Below are 26,200 nucleotides of genomic sequence, written 5' to 3' on the forward strand. Positions count from 1 at the left end.
GTTAGAGAGAGGAGTTTATCAGGAATTAGGAGCCCTCATCAAGGGCCTAGCTGTGTTTGAAATACCTTAATCCTCCTGATTTTTTATATGATTCAGTCTTCTAAGCACCTATCCTACATCTGTAAGATGCCTAAGCCAATTCTTGGCAGTGTTTGACCCTAGTGACTCAGCCAAGGTGACACGTGGAGCCTGTGGTCAACCTGGGAACTGCTCCCAGATACCCCAAGTCCTGGCTGAGCACATTAAATCACAAGACCTTCTCTATCTTGCTTGCTATTTTGGTCACCCTGATTTGTCCTGCATCATTAAATTTTTACAGTGCCTGACTCCAGATGACTTCAAGTTTGTGCCTCCTGTCTCCAGTAAGTGCAGAGCTAAGAGGTTTTTTCCTCTCAGCGCAGGGGCTGGAATGTGAAGGCTCAGTGACCAGCACAGGCAGGAAAATTTCTCCCATCCCTGGCAGCTGTGGTACTGGACATACATGCTCCCAGTATCTTTCAAAGCATCAGTGTGGCTTTTTCAGGTCCTTATCCTGGATTTCTTTCTAATAAGCAGGATTCAGGTCAGATCTGATACAAGACTTGAACAATGACGTTACAGTCAGCAGAGCAGTGGGTCCTGTCACATCCCTGTCGAGAGATTGCAGGGCAGGCGTCCTGCGTGAATGGAGTGAGCACAGGACTGCTCCAGCCTCCTTGTTCCATCCCTGGGCACTCCCAGGGTGACATCAGCGCCCTGAGATCATCTCTCTTGGCTGGGTATATTCACTCATGGGTTTTCCCTGGAGAGCTTCTGGTTGCTTTCCGGCTGCAGTTTCTCTGCTGGGAGGTCTTTCACAGGCTCACATGCCTTTTTCCATGGTACCCAGATGCAGCTCTACCCCTGGGTCTCTGTGCTGCTGTGGCTTCATCAGCTTGTCAGAGCCACTGTGCTGGGAGCAGTGTTTGCAATGGGGAAGAAGTATTGCAGCCACCTGTGACTGCTCTAGGCTGCACCTGCAGGAGTAGCCAGGGAAGTTTTCCTGGCTGGGAATGGGCTGCACACCACAGGAAAGCTTTTCTCTTTCCTCTGCTCAGCCTTTTCCCTCATTACCCAAGCACACAAACCTCTCCTTCTCCTCCATTTGCCTTGCAATAATTTTAGGCCCATGCACAATGCTCTGTCTGATATCCTGGCAGGACTGGTGTCCTCAGCACCTAAAAGCTGTCCATGCTGGTGCTGCTTGGAGGTCTCAAACTCAGACTGTAGCCTTGGAAGAACGCCACCTCCCCAGCACAGAAGAAGCCCCTGGGAGAGCGGGGGTGAGTGGCTCTGCTGTGTGGTGGAGGGCTAGGGGTTGTAGGAGATGCAGCAGTGACAGCAACCGCCCTACACCACCTGCCCCAGTGAGCTGGATGAACCCTGGCCATTCCCTCTCTGCCCCAAATTGTTGGTGACACAAGGGTGTTGCCAAGCTGGCAGAGAGGGAAATCATGGTCACACCAGCAGCAAGAGAGACCTCCCCAGTTGCAACCTCCTTAGTCACTGCTGGATTACTAACCCCATTCTTGTATTTTCCACGGAGGCGGCATGAGTAAGAGCTGACTCCTAGGGCTGGTTGTTGCCTCCAGAAACCCTTAAGGAGAGAAATGCTGACAGGACTATCAGGCTGTTTAAGTTTCAGGCCAAATCAGGGGAGCCAAATGGTTGTGCTAGGTGTGGGATGCTGACTCAGGCACAGGACAGAGCCAGCCCAGAGGGGCTGGGATGGAGAGGGCTGCCCCAACCACCCTCCAAGGCAGTGTCACTAGGAGGGGATGTGCATGCATAGCTCAGCCTTTTCCACCATCTCTGAAACACCTCAGTCCCTCCAGAGATTATATCTGGGACACGGACCTGCCTTGGAGAAGAGCCCCCAGCTCCTGCAGCAAGCCGGGTCTGCTCATGGCTCTGCCCATTTTGACCCACAGCAAGTTGGGGGTGAGATCAGGTCTTGGGAGTGTTTTCACATGTCCCAGATGCCTGGCTTACATATAAGGGACAACACAAATGATGAGCATAGGTTATAGGTTTCAGAACTCAAATACATGCCAAGTCTTGCACACCTCCTGCAGCTCCCAGCTGTGGGTATTGCAGCAGCCCCGGGCTCCTGGCTCCAGCCTCCCCACAGCTGTCCAGGCGTTTGCAGTGCAGGAGGTGGGAGATGGCCGACCCCCAGCTCCCTCTGGGGCTGCAGTCAGGTACTGCCCCCAGATCCTGGGGCAATTCCCCTCCCTGTGCAGACCTAGGAAAGGGAGGAAAGGCGAAGAAGAACTTTCCCACTTGGGCTGAGACGATGGGAACAAAACCTCACTCGCCAGGCACTGACTGCCAAGGCAGTGGGAATGTGAGCTCAGCCCCCAGGCAACTTAATGGGCTTTTTAAAAAAACCTTTGTATCGGATCCATTCTTCTTCCCAAAGCTTGCTGGCTTTGCTCCAAGGGGAAACCTTTGATTCTGCAAATACACCACAATTATCATCCCTATGAGTCTCAGCTATTGGGCTCCCCCCCCTCCCCGAAAGATCAGCAGGATGCTGGAGAGGTGCTTAAATCATTTCATCCTAAGAAAGCCTTGGGCTGTAACAGCTTCCCTTTTGCTCTGAAAAAGCCACCCCTCTCCCAACATCTTGGCTCCTTTTTTCTTCCAATGATACCATCGCTAGTGGAGGCAGGGCCGGCAGTGCTGCGGAAACCGGGCCACTGGGGTTCCTGGTGATTTCATCAGTCCCGAGACCTGGGCTTGCAGTGATTTATGAGCTTGCAAGAATCTTGCCGTGGAGTTATCTCCCTCTCCCCGCTTTTTATCACTGTGCAGACAGGGATTCAGCAATAGAGCTCTTCTGGGTACCATAGCAAGCTCAGTCTCGTTGACAGTTGCACAGGTCCGTGTGCACAGGCTGCCCTCACCAGCATTGCCACCACCCGGCACCAAGAAGCCCAGCTTGGTCTGGGGGAGCCCAAAACCCAAAGCTTGCCAAGCCCAGCACCCACTCCCTGACTCTTATCCCTTGCTCACAACTCCCCTAAGCTCCCGCCATCTCCTCAAGGTAGGTTTTTTATTACTTTTAAATGGCTGGCATTTTTTTTTCCAGAAATATTTTTATTTTCTTCAGATTATACAAATCCTGCTCTTCTGCAGCGCTCTCCAGTCTAAGGCTGGGATTTTTGAAGAGGATTTAGGGGAGTTAGGTGCTCCGCTTCCAACAGGGGCCCAGCGCTTCTCTCCTTTTTGAAATCCCCCTTTAAAGCAGGTCATCAGTATTTTTCTGCAGCTGTTTTTCTTAGCAGTCTAAATAAAGCTTTCAAGTAACAGCTCATTGATGTGAGGCCAGATTCAGAGGCTGTCAGTTCCTTTGTGTATCCTCAACTTGTCCGGGGGTGTTTTGTTTTATTTTGGGATGGCTGCTTGCTTCTGAGGCTTGCTGCAAAGCTGTGCATTTAGCAGTCCCCTCCCGCTATGTCCACCCGCTTGCCACTGATGGCGTAAGCTAGCAGCACTGGTGAATCCAGCCATGTAGCTCCCTTGCACTGTGCCTGCCTTTCTGCAATGGCAAAGGATTTTGCAAGCAGGAATTTGCTGTGGCCATGGGATCACCCTTCTTTTGACACTACAGGAACCCCAGGGAAAGGTATGCTTCACTCTGGCTAAGCAGCCACAGCCAGTGTCCTTCCCAAGCTGCAGTTGCAGCCCTTGCAGCCCCAGGACACAGATGGAGTTTCTTCCTCATGGAAATTAATTATATGAGGAAGGCTGATCCCCTTTGGTGACACATAGCTATTGCCACGCGGGTCTAGCAGAGGCTGAAAAGGAGGCTGAAACCATGTGGCGTCCCCTTCTCCTCCCCATCCCCGTCCGGCCTCCATGAGCTTGCCCTGGCCATGTGCCACTCATTTGGTCACACTGGTGTGGCCGAGCCAGCCAGTTTCCCAGGCCAGACCAAGATGAAGGCGATGGGAGTGCAGGAGGCTGAGCCAGCTCTGCCACCAGGAGAAACATGGACCCACAGCTTAGGGACCAACACAGCTCACCCCAGAAATCTATAAGAAAGCAACAGGCTGAAACCAAAAATCCACTCCTATCCTTTATCAAAACCACTGCCACTTAGTTAGGATGCTCCAGGCATGATTCAACACTCATTATCTTCATTGTGCTGGAGATTAGGCTGCAATCTTTCCAGATAATAGCTGTATTAGCTCTGTATTATTCTTTCTACATTATTTATTTACACTAAGTCCAGAACACTCAAAGCTTTCACTGGGACAGTAAGATCAGTTCAGCGGACAACATTTTATGCTGTGCTTTTTACACTAGCAAAGATCCTGTGTAGAAGAAGCTATCCCAGGCCAAATGTGCTCTTGCTGATGAGGTATCTTTGGCTCAGTGAAGCTGTACATGTTATGGACACCTCACCAGACACTAATAGTGAGGGAAGGTAATTTCCTAGGGCTTCAGCACAGGCAATGGGCTGTTGTGTCCCTTTAACTGCTGCACTGGGCAGATGGCTCTGCCAGGGCTGCTCCTGGCCAAGGCAAGAGCAACACCCGTGGTGCAGCTCATGGGGGGGGTCTTTTTTGGGCTCCCATGACCCTTCTGCCTCCAGCCATCCATCCTGCTCTGGCACCAACCCTCTTTTGGCTGGGACAAGCTTGCACTCTCCCCCACCGCTCCTGAAGCAAGGCCTGGAAAAGAAATTAGGCTCCACTAATTACTGATTTAATAATAATTGCATGGGCTCCTGTCTTTGGGTTTGCTCACCAGAAAAGATCATACATGGGCCACTGCAAAACCATGGCAGCCGATGTACCAATCTTGGGTGTGAGGGCTTGTTTGAGTCAGCCTCGGGAAGGGCTGTCCGGGAGGTCCTGCTGTGTACATTGGCAAAATTACCCAGCCCAGATTTTCCTCTGACTTGGCGTCACCATAGAGGATGACCGCAGGGGTAGACAGTAGATGAGTCTCCATTCATCTTTGCCCTGTCCTTGACAAGCTTGGTGTGAAAACCAGGAGCTGACAGCCTGACCCTCCGACAACCAGCTTCTCTCTGAGATGCAGTGGTCTTTTTCTGGCACAGGGTACTCAACTCCCTCCATTCTTTTCTAAGTGACTCTCTTTGCAATTAGAGGTGCCAACCATGCTATTAGCACACCTTCAAGTCTGGACTAAAGGGACCAAAATGAGGCTGACTGTTTTTTTGGCTCACAATCTCCCTATCGGCTCTTGGTACCCATTGCTTCTGGCACTGAGCACTGGCCCTTATGACACCTGACACGCTCCCTGTGGAGGATGCTCCAGGAATGTCCTACCACCCGCCTGAGTCCAGTAACTGCAGAAGAAGAGCTGGATACAGGCACTTCATGCATGTTCTTAATAGCCCCAAACGGCCTCATTCTCCCCAGTTCACTCCTGGAAGAGGGATTGCAACTTGGGGAGTGAATGCTTGCGACCTACCCATGACACAGGCACTTCAGCTCCCCCAGAAAATGTGGCAGACGCTGTGGGCTAGGTTTGATGTGTATTTCTTTGCTATTTGAAACAGTCTCTCCTGGAAGGGTTTGGACTGGAGGCTGTATATAAAAGCTGCTGTTGTTTTTATTGGGCTACCATCCATCTTTTTAAAATATGGATGCCTTGAGCAATTCCGCTGGTGGAAAGCGGAGGTGAAGAGGCTCCTTTGGATGCACTCGGAAATCATCTCTGCATTCAGGACTCCTTTTAGAGATGTTTAACATCATCCATCTTTCAAGCCTCTCACAGCACTGCCACATCTCTGGGTGTTTGGTATAAACACTCAGCTTCAGAGGCGGTGAGTGCAGAGTGGGTGGTGCAGTTATGAGATGTCCTGCGTCAGAAGTGGTGCAATCTGTAGCTGCGTGGAAACGCCCCAGCAGAGAAACAGGGGATCTGGGAGATGCACCTCTCCATTCCCGGCCCAGCCCAGAGACAGCCTGCCAGCTCCAGAGCTGGTGCAGCAATGCTGCCCCCTGCTCTGGGAGCACAGGGACGAAGCTCTAATGGAGGTACAATAGAGACTGTGCTCGTTTGTGTTTGCTTGCTGTCTGTACTCCCTATCAACCAGAGCTGTCTGGAAGCAAGTTCTGGATAATATTTCCTGGACTGTTACTCTTCAAAAGCCCAGTTCCAGCTCTCTGGCACTGCCAGCAATGTACTGCTCTGGCACTTCCTCTAACTGAAGCTCTAGTCAGCCAAGAAGGGACAAGTTGGCTGGTACCTCCTTTTGAACCACAGGAGGGGAGTCTCCATTCCTCTCCCCACTTGTGATCCACCTGCCTGTATCCCACCTTGGACTCTGCTACCCGACAGCCAGCTGTCACCACCCAGCCCAGCTCCATCTGCTCCTCTCTCCCACACCCATCCCTTTGCCATCGGGACATACCTTCCCTGGGTGCAGATGCCCAGGGAGGCTGCAGGGCAGCACAAAGAGAGTCCTGGTCCCCCTTATGCCTCTTGCAGCCACAGCTCCTGGGACTCAGACTGCAACTAGATGACTTGCCCAAGACCAAGAAGTGTACCAGTGTCAGAGGAGGGAGGTGGACATCCCTCTCAGAGGCTGTGCCTCTGACCCAGCCTCATTCTATGTGAAAAGCGCACAAACTGGACATTCAACTTACCACGTCTTTGCACAAGGCTGTCCGCCACTGGGGCTGCCAGGGAATTATCAGATGCTCTTGTGGCTCTGCAGAGAAGCCAGGAGTCTAAAGGAAGGGTTACTGATTGCATTTTGGCCCTGGGGAGCTGTGTTGGACAAACTGCTGTATAATCACTGCACAATCCAGCCTGCAGAACAGCATTATAATATTTTTCTCTTATCACCATGCAGCTTTGGAGGCTCTTATTTGATCTCCTTTATCCATGTGAATGTGTCCAAGAATGCAGCAGCCTCTGCCTGCAGAATGGCTCCTATTGTTCCCTTTGTTCGTGTATCTGGGCTGTTCCTCAGCCTCCACTCTCCCTTCCTGCAAAAAGACAAACTCTGCATGGTTAAAAAGTATCTTTACAGTTTGATCTTAAATATGAGGACAGCCATGGAAAAGGCAGAGGGCATATTTTCTCGAATATGGCAGATAGGCTTTCTGTGATCCAGAGCGGGGTGTGGTGGAAGGTATCCTGAGCTCACACAATGGATTAGCTGCATTTAACTTTGACCAGGATCTACTCACCCATGCCCACAGCAAACTGCTCTGAACTAATGCTGAAAATAGACAGCATGGGACCGGGCATTTTGGCTGATTATCTGTTCTTCCTGAAGTGCTGACCTTTCTTCTTTGAATAAATCCACAATAACACAGTAAATCAGCTTGGAAAAGAAACAAAGAATCTGAGGGACATGAGAAATATAGCTCTGCATTTCAATTTTTTTCCCTGCTTTTTTTCTGATACAAAAGCTTTTACATGTCTTCATGGTGAAAACAAGCTGGAATCAACTTAGGTTTTAAGAGTATTTAACTTAGAGATTTTTTTTGTAAGCATGGAACTGGATTCAGTGTTTTTCAAAACCATGCCTCCAGCTTTGCAAAAGTCTCTCCAATTTCTAGATCAGCCCTTTCCACTTCTCATTTCAGATGGGTGTGCAGCAGTTTATCCTAATGCAATCTGTGCAATCTATACACGCTGTTGAGCACACAGTCTCAAAACAAACCTCAATCAAATCTCAGCTCCTTCTGAAAACTCATCTCCTCTTAATCCTCCTCACAGAGAACCTGTAGGAAGATGTCAAGTTATACAAATAAAAACTTTGGCACAGCTGGGTTAGAGTAGGCTGAATTAGTCATTAAAGTTACAGCTGGAGATTGTTAATCTGTTGGTGACTTCTAAGCAAATTATTTTTATTTTCTGTTTACAAAATAATAGAATGAGATTATTGGTTAGGCCTTGTAGCATGATGCATCACCGTCAGTGGTAAAACAAAGATGATGTGGAGCTTGCTTGCACGCAGATGAAGGTGTGCTCCTTCGTTAAGCGTGAGTCATCAATTCCATTAGGAGCAGGAGTGAAGGATGGTGCAGAAAGGCTGTGCATGCACCAGAGCTGCTTGCTGCTGTGGGACTACCAGCAGTGGCCAGTGCCTGCTGAAAGTCCTGATCCTGCACTTTGCAACACTCTGGCTGTGGCACGCACAACTGGTGAGACAGGTTGGAAATCGCTGGCTCAAGGCTGGATGCGTGCTTTGGCTTTCCCATCTGCCTTGCTGGGAATTGCTCTTTAGACTGAGCTTGCGTGGGCTGGAGGCCAAAGGCTTTTTTTTTTTTTAAGGTCTTGTTACTTTTTTTTGTACTGAATTCAGTAGGGGAAATCACTTACTGCTGTTCAAATCTCATGGATAAGCAGTGCTGTTAATCTCAGACTTCACAAATTGTAAATTAAGCTTCCCCAAATCATGAGATTTTTTTTTTAATAACAGAAGTTTGCCCTCTTCATTGGGGTTTTGTTCTTTCAGAACACGTCTTGGCTTTTTTCCCTGCACATGTAGCAGCTGAAACAACCCCTTCTGCAAAAGTTAAAACCTATAACACAATTGCCTGACTCCAGAAAAAAGAATTTAGAAGAACACCTACTTCCTAAAGACCCAAATTAAACCTTTGGACATGGGCAGTATAGGTGGGAGCAGTCATTGCAGGTGTCAAGCTCTTTCTGACCTGATCTCATTGCTCATAGCAGAGGACTTTTTAAGACTGCCATTCCTGGGCATCTGTTATTTGATCTGCAGACTGAGGAAAAAAACCTCAAAGAGAAGCTGATTTTCAGCGTGGCCTCTCCTCTGCTTCATGGCAAAGCCCCTTCCCACAGTGCAGAAAGCAGCAAAACCCTCCTGACCTGGTACTTCTGCGTTCAAGCAATGTCAGGGTGAATTGCCCCGCTAGATAACGTGGTCTGCATGTTGGCCACCCAGTTTTTCATGAGCTTGCCTGCTGGTGAGGAAGAGCTGGTGCTCCATTCCCCAAACTTGTCGCTGAAATGGGAAAACTGAGGTAAACGAAACACCTTGGCATAGGGACGAAGGAGCAAATAACTACCAGCCGGCTGAGCCCCAAGTGTGTCTTTCCTCTGCTCAGCTCACAAAACAAGAGCAGAGAACAAACCTCCTTTCCTGTCCCTCCACAAATCCCTTCATACTAAGGAAAGAAAAGGTCAGTTTTGACAGTGTTGAAATGAAGCACAAGGACCAAAACACCTTCTGTGCCTGGTGCAGGGTGCTGAAAGCGCCAAGTATGAATCAACATTTTCCAGAGCCTGTATCAGCTTGGGGTGACTGCTTTGGCTTGCCAGTGTGCAAGGAAGGAGCCTGATTTCAGGAAGCAATTTCCAACGAGGCCCTTAGGAGGCTAGGGGAAAAAAAAGCACCTGTGAGTGGGTCATAGCTTGGCCTCCCCAGACAGAGGTTTGAAAAGTGTCTGACAATTTGGGAAATTCAAGAGGTGGTAGACAACCCCCACCAGGAGGATATTGAGGAAATCTGCAGCTTGCTATGCCAGAGAGTCCTTGGTGAGACTTCCCCAGCTCAGCCCAAGGTACCTGCTTCCCTCCTTGCAGCATCTGTTTGCCAATCCATCTGTGCAGCCAAGCCCCGACCCAGGCCTGTGTCGTCCTCAGCGTGAGTGCATCTTCTCAAATGATGCATGAGGAGATGGTGTTTCCCACCCCACCACTTTACTCACCCACCTCACCTCTCTGCAGCTGTCTGCCATCTCAGCTCTCCCCAGCACATCCATAACTTCTTTGCTTCATCTCCATGGCCCAGCAGATGCTCTCCTGGCCAAGCATGGGTTTGGTCAGTGGTAACCGCCTTGCTCCACTTCCGTTCCACCACCTTCCTGTTTTCTCCTGTGCTTCCCCTCATATTTCCTGTTAACATCTTGTCACCCTCTTTGAGACCTGCCATGGATCATCTGCAGTGATGGATGTAGAGATCACAGCTGGTAGTGGCACCCGAAGTGTTGAGGCTGTACCCTCATGGAGAGTATACTTTTCTGCATCCTTGTGCTTTTCTGTCTGTCCACCTCCATCCACCACTTATCTCTGCTCTTAAATCCCTAGGCACCCTGGTGGAAGGAGATGCCCCTTTGGTCTGTATGTATCCACCATCACTTAAAATGCTGTCCTGGGACCCAAGCAGAGCCTGGTGGGCTCTGTGCAATGTAGACCTCGAGGGTGGCTTGAAACAGTGGAGTGCCAGGCTCGCACATTTGTTCTGGGCATTAGTTGGAGCTCACTTACTCCTACAGCTGGTCAAGGACTTTGTGCTGAAAGGCATCCGTGAGGGAAATACCTGTTGCTGCAAACAGAGACACCCTATAGGATGGTGCCAGTTGTGCTGATGTTTTCCTTTTCCTTATCTTAACCTGAAAATAAACCATTTTTTCCCCCTCGTTTGGTCATTCCAAGCTTCACTGTTTCGGTTTGGCTAGTTGCTTTTAGCTGCTGTGAGTTTGATGTTAATCTGTGTCCATCTGAGTTGCTTTTTACTTGGGTGCATTGTGAGAGATACTGCCTAAGCCTGGGCAAAAAAGAGGGGCAAAAGCCCCTTGGGACCAGCATTGCAGTGAACAGCTTGTATGCTGCAAACTGAGCAGGTCTGGAAGGTTTAAATGTGTCCAGAAGTTTGTGACAAATACTGTTCTGTGAAAAATAGGAATATTTTCCCTTTTCCTGCCCTGATTTGATATCAAACCAAGTGTTTAAAGAACCTGACTTTTCCCTAGGAATGGGAAATTCGATTTTTGACCAACCTCCCACTTGCAACCTTCAATCTATTTTAGCATGAACCTTTCTTTTTTTTTTTTTTAATTCAGTGAAAACAGTCATAATTGGTATACCCTTCAAATACTCCTTTCTTATGTACCAACAATGCAAGACATTTACCTTGGCCTACCAGGTACAATGGTGCCCCGAGGCAAGCTGAATTAAGCCCTGGTGATGAGTTACAGTGCATAACACTTCCCAAATGCAATCACTGCAATTTATGACCATTGACATGACAAAGATTTTGTTTGGTAGTGAGTGGTGATGGCTGATGTCCCTCTAAATGCTTATAATTTCTGGCAGCTTAATTGAATACCGTTAACAGATACAATAAAACTGAGAAACATTTCTCCTGCTAGCAGCCCTCATTAGACCAGCAAAGCCCAGTGTTGGCCGTATTTCCCTGTTTTCAGGTATTTCCCTTTGAAGTCAGAGGGTGCAGAAATGATCTTCCTAAGAGAAATATGCTACAAAAGGAGCATATTATTCATGTATTTGATGTTAGGACACCCTGGCAGGAGAGCAGCCTCCCACGATGAGTGGTAAGAGGAAACCCTTGGCAAGTTGCTGCAGTTTTCCACTGTGGATTGATGTGTCCCTTATTCAGCATGCAGAGGACTTGGGCTTAAGTCTGACTTGGAGCCTTGCCCTCCTCTTGGGGATTTTGAAGCTCTTTGGACCAGTTGAGCAAAAACCCAGATAACCGTGACAGCCAGGGTGCCTAGCCCTGGCCTGCAAGGCATTTTGGGAGCAGCTCTGCAACACAAGAGATCTGGTGGATGGGTGGAAGAAGCCAGGCATTTCTGGCAGATTTGCAGGCAGCTGGGAGCTTTGCAGGAGATCCCACTCCCTTTGGGCGGCCTGAGCACTGCAGGAGGGCAGCTTTTGCTCAGCACCCAAGGGAGCAGCAAACCCAGGCCCACCGGAGTCAGGTGGATGGAGAAAGCTCATTACTTCAAAGCTGCTCTGTGCAGGAAGAGGCTAACACGTGGGAGATGGTTTTTAACAGGGTTCTTCAATAGCAGCAATAGACTCCTGTGGCCTGGAGTGACTTTTAGAAAAGATGAAGTTATGCACACAGTGGGTCCTTTTGTAGCAGCTGAGTTGGGCTAGTCTCTCATCCAGCTTCATGCACCAGGGTGTTATCTTTTTCTTGGGAAAGCCATGGAACTGGGTAGAATTTAAATTATACCCCAGAGAAATTGGCTTGCTTCTCTGATGGAGGTTGTAATGAGGGAGTCAGGATTCCAGTTATAGCTCAGCACAGCAGATGTAGCTGGTTTTGCAGATGATAAAAATACAGCCTTGTCTCAGGAATGCTGCAGAAGTAAGGCACGCGTGTGGGTTTGTTTTTTTTTTTTTCCAGAGCAGCTTTTTAACTCTGGCTGTACTGTACAACAGTGGTTCCCATTGGGAAATCAATATTTACAGAGCAAACAGCAATGAGACATGGGCTGGGTGCCATCCAAGCATGTAACAGCACCTGCTCTGTCAAATGCCCGCACCTCAAACTGTAGAAAATGTTACTCTCTGCTCTTTTGGGATAGTAGTTTTTCATTACCAGTGATGAATACTGTTTTATTTTTACTCTGTGTGCTTTTCAAGGCCTGCTTGCAAGGAAGGAGGCAGCCACTGAAATATAGGAAGCTACACTATATACTCTCCTATATCATGCACAACTCACCTCTTCTGTTCAGAATTCAACACCTGGTGCACAGAATTAGCCATCCCCTCAAATAAAAAGCAATTTATTTCAGAAAGGAATCAGAACTGACACTTTAAGTACGCTAAACTTCCAGCACAAGCTGAGCTTCTGCTTGATCTCATTTGTATGTTGGGGACCTCCACACGGCTCCTGCAACTCCACTGCCTACAGAGACCTTCACCTAGGGGACAAACACTGCCCTACAAGGATCATATCACTGCTGGGGTGAGGCTTAGCTGGGACTAACACAAAACCAGCTATGTGGCCTTGGTGCCTTGCTGGTCCACGAGGTATTGCCAGTGGAGGAATGTGCTGAAGGCAGAGCAGCACTGCTGTTCTTACTTTAACCTGGATGCTACGATGAGTCTATGACCTCCTGTTTTGCAACAACACTCTTGAAGCTGGCTATGTAATTCCTTCCTGTTTGCAGAAGCGTCTCACAGCTATAAGGAAAACTTACTGTTCTGTCTCTAATCTCTATTTATACAGGATGGTGATAAAGAAATTCCTCAACAATCACTTAATCTCTCTTTGGGCTGACACCACCATCTTTGCTCAACCCAGCTCCAAAGCAACAACACATGTAAACACACCACAGTGCTTTGTGGACTAGGGAAGGACCATCACGTGAAGACAAGCTCTGTACCAAAGTCTTTCACTGATGGTGATGAGCGAGCAGCCCTGTGCACTGCAAATGTCCCCCAAAACAGGCAGGATGATGCTGAGAGGAAGGGCAGCCCCATCGTTGGGAAGCTGGCATGTGTTTGAAGCACTTGCCCATTTTTGGCATGTGGTTTGAAGCAAGAAGCTTGCTTTTGGGTGGGTTTCTGCTGGTTGTGCGCAGCAGTGAGGTGCCACTAGCAGACATGCCATCCTCACCGTGAGCTGGCCTACTCGTGTAAGTAAGCTCTGAGCAAGCTCTGTGTGAACTCACTGCCTGGCCCTAAAGGATTGGAAAAACAGGAAACTCTTTCAAAGGTGTCTAAGGATTTTATGTTGACGTCTGAATTTCCCTTTCATATCACTGCAACATTTTTGTCCAGGCACTTTATCCTGCACTGCAAAGCTGTAATTAATTTCTAGTCAGAGATTTTGTGCTTTTGAAAATAAAGCCAAGGAGGACAGAAAATAAAAGTAGTCCAAGATACTTCAGTGCATTATATGAGTGTTTATTTTGGGAAGCCAATCCTTTCCAACCCTCAGGGAAAAGCATATCTTGTCTACAAATAATTTAAGAAAAAGCAAATCTATTCTGCCTACTGAGATTTTTGGTGCTATACAGTTTGAGGAAAAAGACAGAACATACTCATGAGTAGAAACAGTTATAACACAGTGACAATAACCTAGAGGGAGCTGAAGAGGACCTAGGACAGACTGCATGGCCATGCAGCTGGGAAAGTGGCATCCTTACTCAACCAGGCCCTGAAGCAAGGAGATGGGCTGAGAAAGCATGGCAGGGTTGTTGTGGGGGGTCCTTTGGTGACAGTCTCACCTGCGAAATGGGCTCCATTTAGCAGCAGGTTGGAGGCTGCGGGCATGGGAGCAGGAAGAGAGCATCTTGTCCTCTCCCCAGGAGCTGCTGGGAACCAGGTCCCAGAGCAGCAACTAGCAGCAACAGTTATTTAAAAATGCACCCTTGATGCTGCAGCTGGAGCTGGCTACATTCTCCTGCCAGAAAATTGTGCATTGGGAGGAACTGTGGAAAAAAGTCCACCAAGAATTTATGAATGTAATCCCTTAGGTGAAACTCCATCCCACTTGTAACCCAACTCAGCAAATGTTAATGCCCTGCATTCACGTTCCCATCAGAGCCATTTTCCCCAGACAATGGCTTTCTTTGCCCTGGTAAACACAGAAAGTAAGCATTTCCTCAGAGGAAGTTAATTTGGATTTTTAGACAAAAAAATAGGAAGAGTGGGAAAGAAAATCTTTTCACTAATCTGGGAAAGTATTATCAGACAAGACCTTTTCTGCTAAAGGGAAACACTTTCCCCGGACCTCAAGACGCTAAGGACCAACATGTTAGTTTAACATTATCTTTAAATGAAGAAAATGAGATAGTCCTGCATTTCTTTTTACCTGCATTTACACATACCATAGCCATTGAAGTCCTGACTTTATTTTAAAAAAGTGATTCATGCATTAGCTTTTGGTTTATTTCTGTCTTAGTTTTGGAGCCATAATAAATCTCACTTTGGAGGTGCAGAATGATTAATTTCTCAACCACATTTTTGCTTTTAAGTGTCTATTGGCTGTTAATAAAATAAGCCCTTTTACATCCTCTTCAAAGTCACAAAACACAAACACACGTGGATGCTTTGCACCAAAGGAGAGAGCTGAAAATCTGTCTGGCAGTGAGAATTTAGCTGAAATGAGGAGGGGGACTCCTATCTCACCACCCTGGGGAAGAGTGCTGCATTTGTTCAGCCAAAACCACTGCATGAGGAGTCAATAGGAAAGTCGAGACTCTGGGTCTCCAGAGCTCCTGATTTAGAGGGTGGAGTCTGGGGGAATGAACATTACATTTTGTTAGAAAACCGCTAGTATTTTTACAGCACAGATTTAATAAAGCTAATTTATGTCTGACTGAAAGTTAAATGCCTTACAGCCCTGCACTTAACTTTTACTTAGTGGCATATACTGTAGGGTCTGTGTCTGACCCACAGCTGGTTTAATGATGTGTCTAGAAAGACTCTTGCCTCTGAGACATGGAGAAACATGTGGCAATCAGAGGAGCAAATTCCCAGCTGGCCTAGCTGGGCTGCCACCCTCTGAAGCCACCAACTCAGGCTGGCTGAGAATGAGCTTCAGGCATGCGGGGGTTAGATTTTTTTACAAAGTGCAGAGAAAGAACGGAACGCTGAACTCAGGCGCTGATGCTCTGGGCTGTTGCAGTTGCGCAAAGGTCCTCCCATTCTTGGGGAAGGATTTCTCCAGGAAAACAGGCGGTGCACAGCAACCTCCATCCCAGGTTGGGAGCTGCACTGCAGGCATGGCATAGAAGGGGGAAGAAGGGGGGGAAAAAATCAAAGCAAGCTGGAATTAAGTCAGGGACATCCCATCAAAGGGATCTCTCTGGAAGATGTAGTTCTCAAAAAAAAATAATCTTCCTTTTGCTGAAATATTTCCCATTTACATTAGGGAAAGCCACATTTAGCTGTTTCATTTCAGTCACTTAGTTCTAAACCAGAACATGCTGCTGAACATGACAGGTTTCAGTTTTAAAGGAGCTTAAGATCATCTGACAGTATTTCCCTGTGATGCATCTGACCTATAAGAGCCACCTTCCAGAGCTCAAGCCCCTTCTTAGGGGGAGGACACTTCGGAAGGCTACCTGTCCTATAAATATCCCACTGCTAAAATTGTGTGATGTAGTATGGGAACTGCCTGACTTTTGAAGTATGGTGGGAGAGGAGTTTTGGGCTGGGAAGCCAGCTCATCGTGGAGAAGAGGAAGGTGATGCTCTTGGACTGCAGTTCCCATGACTCAGTGCAAAATGGGGTAGAGGAGTGGAAGAGATTCAGGCTGCCAGAAGGTGTTTCCATGTAAGGAGAACCTTTCTACTAAATACACAAAAAAAGGTTTATATTTTCACTATAAAAGCAGAAGGAAAAAATCTGAATTTTCTTTGTACAAAATTTTAGGGTTGGGAGTGAAAATAAGTGCTGGAATGTCCCAGGATGTCAGTATGAATTTTTCTATCCTACAAGGCCAGACTTTGCAGATGGGGTCCCTGCACCCAAGAAATCCCTACTTGCTCTGTTGCCTCCATGGGACTGCCAGCTGCCAGCACAAGTGAGAGTCCTCCCTTGTGTTCAGCAAGGCCCCAGTTTGGGCAAACCCTGAATTTCCTATCAAAGTTTTACACTGGCATGAAGGATGATGACAGAAGACTGGCAAGCTCAACAAGATGCTAATGCAGTATAGCTTAGGCTACAGCTTTCTGCCTTTGTACCTCTAGAGCCTTAAAGGGGAAGGTTGGCTCATACACGGGGTAGGCTGACTTTCACCAGCTCTCCTGCTAACAGCACAGGGCACCCTAAGGGTTTTTTGCCTCACTTGGTGTCTCAGCACAGACAAGAGCCTAAATAAACCCACAGGAGCTTTCCCACTTGCAGCAGTGGGAGCATGGACCTGAGCAATGCCAGAAGCAGCAGCCATGAACCACAGCAGATGCTGAGCACCACTGCCAAAATTAACCGAAACACCTGTGAGAGGTGTACAGAATCCCCTCACCCACCTTGCTGTATAGATTTGCCTTCTACATCCTCCTTCTACTCTCAACATGTCCATTTTCTCCAGCTGAGTGTCACCTGGGGAATGGGTCCTAAGCTGGGTGATCCAAGAAGCCTCACGGCTGAGCTAACCAGAGGCTTTCACCCAAATCTTACATTCAGGCACTGGTGAACAACTCTGAAATCACTCAGCAGTGAACACCCCTCCATATTAGCAACAGTGAGCATTTAGACATAGCAGAACAATAGCAAAGTGCACTGTGCACTGCAGCACCGGCTCAGACCTATAGCTGGGGAAGCAGGAGAAATGATAGGGACATTATTTATTAGGGACTGAGCCAAAACCCTCCATCTTTCAGGCCCAAGTGTTTCATTTTTTGCCACTGCTAAAGAAGCCACTGCTAATGACAGGATGAACAACTCGACAAAACATATACTATGAAGCCAAAGGTCCTCATTACAAAAAAACCCGATTCTACTGTCACAGAGCGAGGCCAGAACGAGCGTTACCTGTCCTGCTGCAGGTCCAGTGTCCTTTCCCCAAGCGATCTCTGGCACCACTTCAGCCTCCTGTCTGCTTGGCAGGGAGGACACAGGTGAATTCCTCCCCTGCCTTTGCAGACCCCTAAGCTAAGTGAGGAAGAGAAGTGTGCAGGGAAAAAGCCATCAGCAGTGTACAGCAGCTTCTCACAGCCATAAATCTCAGAAACTGCAAACATTTATTAATTTTTTTTTCTTTTACAATAAGATCTGTGGCATTTTCAGTGTTGGAGACCTGGATTTTACTTTGCTGCTCTCAGTCCTGCCTAGATCAGTCTTGAAAAGGTGCCTCTGCCTCTCTCTTTCCTCTGTTATGGTATGCGATTCTAAGGGTTTTAATGGGTAACACCAATTCTCTCTCCTCAGCTTGTGCTCAGGAGCTGGGAGAGCAGCTGACCCCCCCACCTTTAACCTGAAAGCAGGCAGGGTTGTGCAATAGGGTAACTGAACTGTGGCATATTGCCAATGGGTTCGCTGCCAGCACCATTCCTAAAGCGGTGTCCTAGCCTATCTGGAAGACTCATCTGTATGGCTGGAGTCAACTCACAGCTGCCAGCACCTGGGCTATATCCTAGATTGATCCCAGATTGATCCTGCCAACAATTTGGAGGGCTGCAGCAGTATGGTAGGGTGGAAATCAAAAGGGACTTGAGCAAATCAAGTCTTCTTCATGCCTGGGCTGGCTCTGTCTTCTTCTGCTCCCATGGCCAGCTTAACAAAAACTTGCCCTATGTAAGAAATATTGAAATAAAATTGGAATAATTTTAATAATACATAATAATACACAATGTTATTATAATAACTCTATTGTATGATAAACAATATTGAAACAATACAGAGTCATAACACTTGCACAGCAGTTTCCATTAATTGTTACATGAAACATGCATGACTCCAGGAAGCATGTTGTTTGGAAATAGCAACTTTTCCACCATTCCCTACTAGCGTTTTATGTACATGTCATTTTAATCTGCTTGGCAAACACAGGCTGTGATTGATGTGGCTAAGAGACTTTATCCATTCAGTCGCTCAGCCTGTTTTTAGGTCTGTGCTTTCTGTGATTTGCCTTTAGCTTGCTGATCATCTCTTGCAGCTTGGAGCATTGAAAGCATGTGAATAGGGACTACAGGTATCACAGCCTTTTCTGGAAGAAGGTCTAGCCCTGGCAGAGATAAACCAACCCACTGCCCCCTGGCATGAGACTTTCCCACTATCTCTGACCCCACCAAAGCCTATTCTCCGGTCCAAGGGTGAGGGTAGAAATCAAGATGAGGAAAGCACATGGAAAAGGAGCTGTGTAAACTCTAGCATCAGAGTGAAGTTGCTACAAGTGACCTTATGAAATGACTCTACATAACACCATTTCAGTCAAAACCTGCTCCCTACCATGCCTCTAGCTCTCACCCACAGCTTGCCAAACTCATTAGGAAAGCTTCAGCAGTGTCATCGGCCACTGGTTTCAATAGTCTTCTGCAGAAATACAAAGACATATTCTCCTCTGAGGTGATGCTTTGGCCAAAACTTAACCCTGAGGAGATGCCAGTGCTCACAGGCAGCACGTGCTGTGGACAACTCAGTATAGCACCATGAGGGGCATTGCCGTATCATGCTTGCACAGAGAGCATTGAGCCACAGTGGTTGCAGTGAGGCCAGGATTCAGGTTTGCCAGCCTGCAAACGTCTGGAGACCTTGGTCTGGTTCAGGTTTGCCCTTAGGAGCTGCCAGTTGCACTTACAGTGGGACTGGCTCAGTGGTGACCAAAAGGCCCTGGCAGCATATGTGTATGCTTTACTCATTCTGTGTGCTGGGGCAGACAGGTCTTTCATGCCACTGCTGCCATGGCCTCTTACAGCACTCCATGCTTAACACAGGCATGTTTCATTCTATCCTGTCCTTTGCAATGGATTAATACATTAAACCCTGATCTTTGCAGTGACCTAACTTGTTGTCTGATTGATGGCTCTACTTTTTTTCTCGAATTTTGCATCACCAACACAAGTGAAAGGATCACCATACAAAAGAAACAGCTGCTAGAGAGGAGGAAAGAAATTCGGCAAGTATTTTATGGGCAATTCCCATCCTTTGTTCCACAGTAGGTGTGATTTGGAGTAGCCAAACATTTGGAAATGGCTGTTTCTCTCTCTTCCACAGCTCATGTTGCTTTAACAAGACTACAGAGGAATTACAGACAATGGAAGACTGACATTCAGGAGAGTGCAAGAATGCCTTCAGCCATTCACTTGTTATGCTTCTTCATGACCATAGTGGAATGCATAAATCTCTGGCTCCAGCTAGAGGCCATTCGTGGCTAGGTTTCTAACCTGAAAGGAGCTCTCATTACAAAGTATTGCTATGCTGTATTAAGGTGCATGTTGCAATATACCAAATATACCAAAGAGAACGAGCAGAGACCACGGAACCTTTCACATGCTGTCCACCCCAGACAGCAGGAATTTCCTCCTTGTCTATCAAGCAATAAGACAGGATGTTGTTCTGTTCTGTCCATCTATGTTATCAAGCCAATGAGCCTTGCAATATATTAACCCTACTTGACATTGTGAAACAAGATCACTGTTTGACTGAGCTATTGCCCTGGAAGGTAAGCACAAAGTCTGCCTGCTCTTTTAGAGGTGAAGCCCTGCAAGCATAATGTGTGCCTTCCCCAGCTGGGCAGGAATCAGGTAGGACTCAATTCGTGGGCAAGACTTGTGATACTGCTCAAGCGTCACTGCATGTAGCAAGCAAGGCACCCCAGCTGAAGACCAGCATCATTAAGGAGGGCTGATGGCCAGCCAGTTAAGCCCAGTTTCTGTCCTCTGTGGGTGAAACAGTGCCTGGGCAAGTGGATGTGCTGAGGGATGCTGGCAGACAAGGTCACACTGTGGGGAGTGGTAGCAATACAAGGGGATGTGCCAGTGAGCCCATTGGGCAGAGACTCACTCCCATGGTGTGTTACCACAGCTAGAAGCCAACCCAGCTGGGGTATGCACTGTACAGCTAGACAATGAAGGAGGGAGGCTACTTTTACCCAGGAGCTCACATGGAGAGACCAGAAAGAACAGAGGAAGAACAAGTTGTCCATATCAGTGGGAGCTGAGTCAACTCCCCAGGTGCAAGGGAGGCGATTCCATATGTTTGAAGGACTGGGACCTCAGGGCAGTTCCTAGGAACCTCACATCTGACAGCATGATGCAGTCACCTAGTGACAGGTATGGGTGGCTAAGGCTGGAAGTATAGGCAAGATGCATGAGAATTACCAAGAGAATTAGGATTGTGGAAAATTAAAGACCAGGATAAAAAGCCCTAATGGGTTGTAACTGACAAAGGTGCAGAGGAGAAACAAGAGGACCAAACCATGGTCTGGAGACTCCTGCTCAGCACTTGTGGTTTGGGGAGTTTCCAGGGGACAGTGCAGGTGTTTGGGAGCCCAGAGGGAACACCATTTCAGGTGAAGTATGAGAGTGCCCTGAGGAATCTGACACAGAGGAGGGTATCTTCTGGGGTCTTTGTCCCGATTTTGGCTAGGGTAGAGTTAATTTTCTTCCTAGTAGATAGTATAGTGCTGTGTTCTGGATTTAGGACGAGAATAATGTTGGTAACACATTATGTTATAATGTTTTAGTTGTTCTGAGCAGTGTTTACACTAAGTCAAAGACTTCTCAGCTTCTCACCCCACCCCACCAGTGAATAGGCTGGTAGTGCAGAAGAAGTTGGGAGGGGACACAGCCAGGACAGCTGACCCCAACTGACCAAAGGGGTATTCCATATCATATGACATCATGCCCAGTATATTAACTGTGGGGAGTTGGCTGAGGTCATCATGGCTTGGGGACCGGTGTCGTCAGTTGGCAGGTGGTGAGCGGTTGTATCACTTAAGGTTTTTTCCCCTCATCCTGAGGTTTCACCTCTCTCTCGTTATTTTCCTTTTTCATTATATTATTATTACTGTTTTAGTTATTAAACTGTTCTTACTTTGACCCACGAGTTTTCTTACTTTGGCCCCCATCCCACGGGAGTGGGGGGAGCGAGCAAGTGGCTCTGTGGTGTTTAGTTGCTGACTGGGGGCTAAACCATGACAGCAGCGGACCCTCTGCTTCTTGTGGAGCCCCCATCCACTGCCTTGGCCCCGGGGACGAGTTGACGACTAGCCGAGCTGTCCGTTAGAGCCAGGAAAGGGACTGTGCCCTTCCCGCGCGCACCGCCGCGCGCACCGCCGCGCGCACCGCCCGCGCACCGCCGCGCCCTACTCCCCTTCCCTCCTGGTGGCTCGCGCCCCCTGCCGATAGCCTTTGTACGTGCGGCGGTTTTACCGCCTTCGCTCCTGTCCCCGCCCACGCTGAGTCAGGACTCCCTCCGCTCAGGAGCTCACCACTTCCCGCTCTGAGGGGGAGCCTGGGCTACGCGCCCTCTCCCTGTGCTTTTGCTTTTGAATTTCCGTTTGTGCCACGGTTTTGAGGTTTTAGGAAGACTCCTCCGGCACACCCCTCCGCTTCAGAATCCTTCGGCTCGGTGGCTTCACTGAAACGGCAGGTACACAGGAGTCTTCTCTCTTCTTGCCCACGCCGAGTCGGAGCTGCCCCCTGTCAGGAGCTCAACACTTCCAGCTCTACAGAGAGAGGGGTGGCTGGGCTACCCTCGCTCTCCCTGCGCCTTTACTTTGCGCTTTAACCGCGATTTTGCCGCTGTAGTAAGGCTCCTCCGGCACAACCCACCATCCTTGACCTCAGTGGCTTCACCGAAACGGCGGGTACACTAGCTTATAAACTGCAGCCTTCACTCTTCTCCCCGCCCAGGCCGATCAGAGCTGCCTCCCATCAGGAGCTTCTTCTCGCTCTGAAGGCTGGGCGGACCTCGCTCTCCCTGCACTTTTGCTTTTGACTTTGCACGTTTTGCTGTAGTCTTGCCGATTTACATAGATCCTTCGGCACAACAGTCTGTTTCGGAACCCTTCACCTCAGTGGCATCGAGGCCTGGCCCTGTGCGTGAAGATGTGCACCTCTGCCATAGCACAGCTCTCTGGCCACGTCCCGCTGATGGTAAGCCTGGCCTCTGCCTACTCGATGCTCAGGAAGGTGTCCGAGTCACCTTGCTTCACCCCAAACAGCATCTCAATCAGGAGGGGACTATCAGAAGCATCCACAACCCGGAGCTTGCAGGAGCGCCTGGAGGGCAGCGCTGTGAGGTGGCTGTGTCGCGACCGAGGCAAAACCTGCCAGGCTGCACATACCAATATCTGGAACCAGCGTGTGGTTTTCTCCACGTCTAGGTAGGGGCCGGTGCAGAGGGTGCCTAGCAGGCTGGGACCCTGATTTCTCCTCAGCTCCTCCTTGGGGTGGTGGAGGAAGCACAGCATGTCCTTCGCCAGCCGCTCCCTCATGCAGGTACACACCAGCTCCACGCGGAGGCGGGAGTTCCTTGCCGGCATCTCCTCATCAGTGCCCAGCTCGAGGTGGAAGGCGTGCCCGCGGGGGGCCTGCAGGGGCACGAGCAGGCGGTAGACGGCGTCATCCTCACGGGGACTCCAGCCTTGGCAGAAACTGCCCTCCCCAATGGCTGGCATCAGTCGCGGCATGAAACTATTCCTGCAGAGTCTTCGGCAGGTACGCAGAAGTTCATCCACCAGCTCTTCCACCATGACGAATGATTCTGGCACGTCCAGAAGGCGCTCCGCCAAAATTCTGCCCACATCCAGAGCAACACCGGGTTTTTCTTCTTGCTCCTGCCTGTGCCCCTTCTTTCTGCAACTGCCTTTCTTGTTGCATGTGTTCTCCCCTCTTTTTTCCCTGCAGTAGGAGGTCACTGTCTGCCGTTGGCTGTGAGCCCTGCAAACACAGCTCTGGAAGACCTCTTTCAGTTTCCATAGATCAGCAGTCTCGTGAGCCGATCACGCAGCTCATAGAAGTCATGCAGTGCCTCAGCATGGGCAGCTGGATCCTGCGCCAGGTGCTGGAAGAGGTTGGGTGGCTTGGCCGCTTGTAAAGCTGGGGGCAAGACGATCTCCTGGGGCATGTTCTCATTGCCAAAGAAGAAGTGGTCAAGGCGTTTCTCCTCCAGGCAGCAGCGCAGGTATCGCATGATATCCTGCAGCCGCAGCAGGAAATCCCTCCTGCGCCAGCCTGACAGGGGTATGGTGGTCAGGAGGTGCATCACAGCTGTGTTCAAGGTATAGGTGGAAAAGCCTGTGCCCACCATGGCGCGAGCGCAGAGCTGCAGGCATCTGAGGTGGAAGCTGTCACGTGGGACCTGCCGGGCTATGTGCCTGAAGAACTTCATCTCAGCCACAGCGTAGCTCTCTGACCAAATTGTGCTTGGGGTGAAGATGGCCTCTGAACTCTGGCTGCTCAGGAAGATGTCCGAGTCGCCTTGCTGCACACCCAACGTGATCTCAATAAAGAGGGTCCTCCTGGAGGCATTAGTCAGCTGCAGCTTGCAGGAGCAGCTGGAGGGCAGCACCTTCATATTGTAGCGACCGGACAGAGGCATCAGCATCCAGGCTGACCTCACAAATTGCTGGAACCAGTGGGCAGTTTTCTGCACATCTAGGTAGGAGCCTGTGCAGAGGGTGTCTAGGAGGCTGGGGTCCTGATTCCTCCTCAGCTCCTCCTCGGGGTGGTGGAGGAAGCACAGCAAGTTCTCCACAAGCTGTGCCCTCATGCAGGTGCACACCAGCTCCACGCGGATGCAGGAAACCTTCGCCGGCGGTTCCCCCACGGTGCTCAGCTCGAGCTGGAAGGCGTGCCCACGGGGGGCCTGCGGGGGCACGAGCAGGCAGTAGACAGCATCGTCCCCGTGGGGACTCCAACCTTCAAAGGCGCTGCCCGCCTTGATGGCTGGCTGCAGCACTGGAGAGAAACTAGTTGACCATTGACCTTGGAAGACATGGAGGAGGTCACCCGCCAGCTGCTCCACCACACGTCGCCGGTAGGCCAGGTTCTGCACTGGCCACTGGATGCGCTTTGCAAAAGTCCTACCCAGATCCCTCTCATCATCAGGACCTTCCCCATCACTTTCTTCCTCCTCCTGCACCTCTTCCTGCTCGTCTTCTTCCTCCTGCTCCCTGTCACTGCTGGAGCTCTCCTCGTTGCTTAAGATCTGCTTGTCACTGCTGCCGTCCTGTTCATGGCTCCTTTTCCTGAGCCACCACCAGGGCCCAGAGAGCAGGACCAGGACTCCAGCAATGGCCCAGAACTGCCACTGCTGCAAGGCAGCAAAGAGCAGGGCTCCCCATGCCACGCTGCTCGGCTCCTGGCTGCTCTGCTCCAGCTCCTGCAGCAGCCGAGACGTCTCCAGGCTCAGCAGCTGCGCACGTTGCTGCATGCGCTCGCGCATCGCCTCGTCCAGCTCTTCACCGGCTGTCTGTGGGTACCGGACGATGCAGTGCAGAACCAGAATGAGGAATTTTGTGGCAGCCATGGCCTGCAGGCGGAAAACCATGTCCCTTGGGCTGACGGGTGCTGGGCACGCGCTGGGGCTTCTTTAGCACTCAGACATATGGAGTTTGTTTGATGTGACAGTTGTTGAAGATCCTGCAAATCCTGGCCCATCTACCGTCACTGCATTTCCACTGGAGGTGTCCCAAATGCAGGTTTGAGTGCACCTCCTCTGCCACAGAGCTGCCGTCAGGCCAGTGCTTCTCATAAACGTGGCGTGGACTGCACAAGTGCATGCCCTGAATTGGAGACCTCTCAAAAGCTTTCTCTAACCCTGCTGCACGTGTTAAGTTTCCCTTGTCAAGGTGGCGGGAACCCGAGCTTGCAGGTCACGAGAGGGTGTGGTGAATGAGTGTCGAGCTCGTACAGGAGCCAGAGCCCTGCTCGGCAGTCGTGACGCTTGTCCCCTGTGCAAAGGGCTCCCCACTCGGACAGCGTGATACCCACGTCACTGAGGAGGCCCCAGGGCAATGCTGTGGGGCTCCCAGGGCTTGGTTTGCATATGGCTGCAAAGGCAGCCGCTTCGGGCTCCTTGTGGCTGCAAAGGCAGTGTGCACAGCTGTGGAGGGTGACAAATGATCCTGACGGGCCCAAGGCAGGAGCACAGAGAGGCTGGTGATCCTCAGTTACAGAATCAGTGAAACCAGAGCCCGCTGCATCAGCTCTTCTGCAAAATGGTCCCTGACTCTGTGGCAGCTGAGCCGTCAGCAGCCTATGCCCGTGTTCTTTGACAAAGTGATGCACAGGCGCTCACCAACGCAGCGTTTGTGTGTTCACGAAGTGATTTGTTGGTATCTTTGCACCGGGTAAAGCTTTCAGAGGGAAGAGACTCTCTTGGATGGGGAGGGCAGTCACCGTCCAGGTGATATCTGGAGTATGTGTCGCAAGCCTCCTTGCAACAGCCCCTTCAGCTGCATGGGGTCCCGCTCCCCAGAGCGTGCTTCTGCGGAGGAAAGGCGCAGCAGCAATTCCCACTGCTGACGGAGCTGTGTGTTCTCCGTGTCCAGCGTGCTTGGTTCTGCAGGACCAGCTCCCCGGGGAGTGCCTCCATGCCTGGCCGTGTGCATGAAGATGTGCACCTCTGCCATAGCACAGCTCTCTGGCCACGTCCCGCTGATGGTAAGCCTGGCCTCTGCCTACTCGATGCTCAGGAAGGTGTCCGAGTCACCTTGCTGCACCCTAAACAGCATCTCAATCAGGAGGGGACTATCAGAAGCATCCACAACCCGGAGCTTGCAGGAGCGCCTGGAGGGCAGCGCTGTGAGGTGGCTGTGTTGCGACCGAGGCAAAACCTGCCAGGCTGCACGTACCAATGTCTGGAACCAGCGTGTGGTTTTCTCCACGTCTAGGTAGGGGCCGGTGCAGAGGGTGCCTATCAGGCTGGGACCCTGATTTCTCCTCAGCTCCTCCTTGGGGTGGTGGAGGAAGCACAGCATGTCCTTCGCCAGCCGCTCCCTCGTGCAGGTACACACCAGCTCCACGCGGAGGCGGGAGTTCCTTGCCGGCATCTC

General features: G+C 49.9%; 2 protein-coding genes across 2 annotated transcripts; both read right to left on the bottom strand.

Moving 5' to 3' along the window:
* Positions 1-21,483: 21,483 nt before the first annotated feature.
* On the bottom strand, positions 21,484-22,985 carry LOC135315059 (inositol 1,4,5-trisphosphate receptor-interacting protein-like 1). The gene is made up of 2 exons (XM_064461021.1): positions 21,982-22,985; positions 21,484-21,764 (listed from the first exon to the last, which is right to left on the bottom strand). The coding sequence occupies exon 1, from the start codon at positions 22,892-22,894 to the stop codon at positions 22,313-22,315; it is 582 nt and encodes a 193-aa protein (XP_064317091.1). The 5' UTR covers positions 22,895-22,985; the 3' UTR covers positions 21,484-21,764; positions 21,982-22,312.
* A 71-nt stretch (positions 22,986-23,056) lies between these two features.
* Positions 23,057-24,693, bottom strand: LOC135314962 (inositol 1,4,5-trisphosphate receptor-interacting protein-like 1). The gene has a single exon (XM_064460011.1). The coding sequence runs from the start codon at positions 24,691-24,693 to the stop codon at positions 23,110-23,112; it is 1,584 nt and encodes a 527-aa protein (XP_064316081.1). The 3' UTR covers positions 23,057-23,109.
* Between the last annotated feature and the right edge of the window lie 1,507 nt (positions 24,694-26,200).

This window comes from Phalacrocorax carbo, chromosome 9 (assembly GCF_963921805.1).
Source record: "Phalacrocorax carbo chromosome 9, bPhaCar2.1, whole genome shotgun sequence".
In the NCBI taxonomy this organism is placed as follows: domain Eukaryota; kingdom Metazoa; phylum Chordata; class Aves; order Suliformes; family Phalacrocoracidae; genus Phalacrocorax; species Phalacrocorax carbo.

What these genes read in the sequence shown, in the direction of transcription:
- LOC135315059 (XM_064461021.1), bottom strand. Translation starts at nt 22,894, where the DNA reads ATGGTGGAAGAGCTGGTGGATGAACTTCTGCGTACCTGCCGAAGACTC.
- LOC135314962 (XM_064460011.1), bottom strand. Translation starts at nt 24,693, where the DNA reads ATGGTTTTCCGCCTGCAGGCCATGGCTGCCACAAAATTCCTCATTCTG.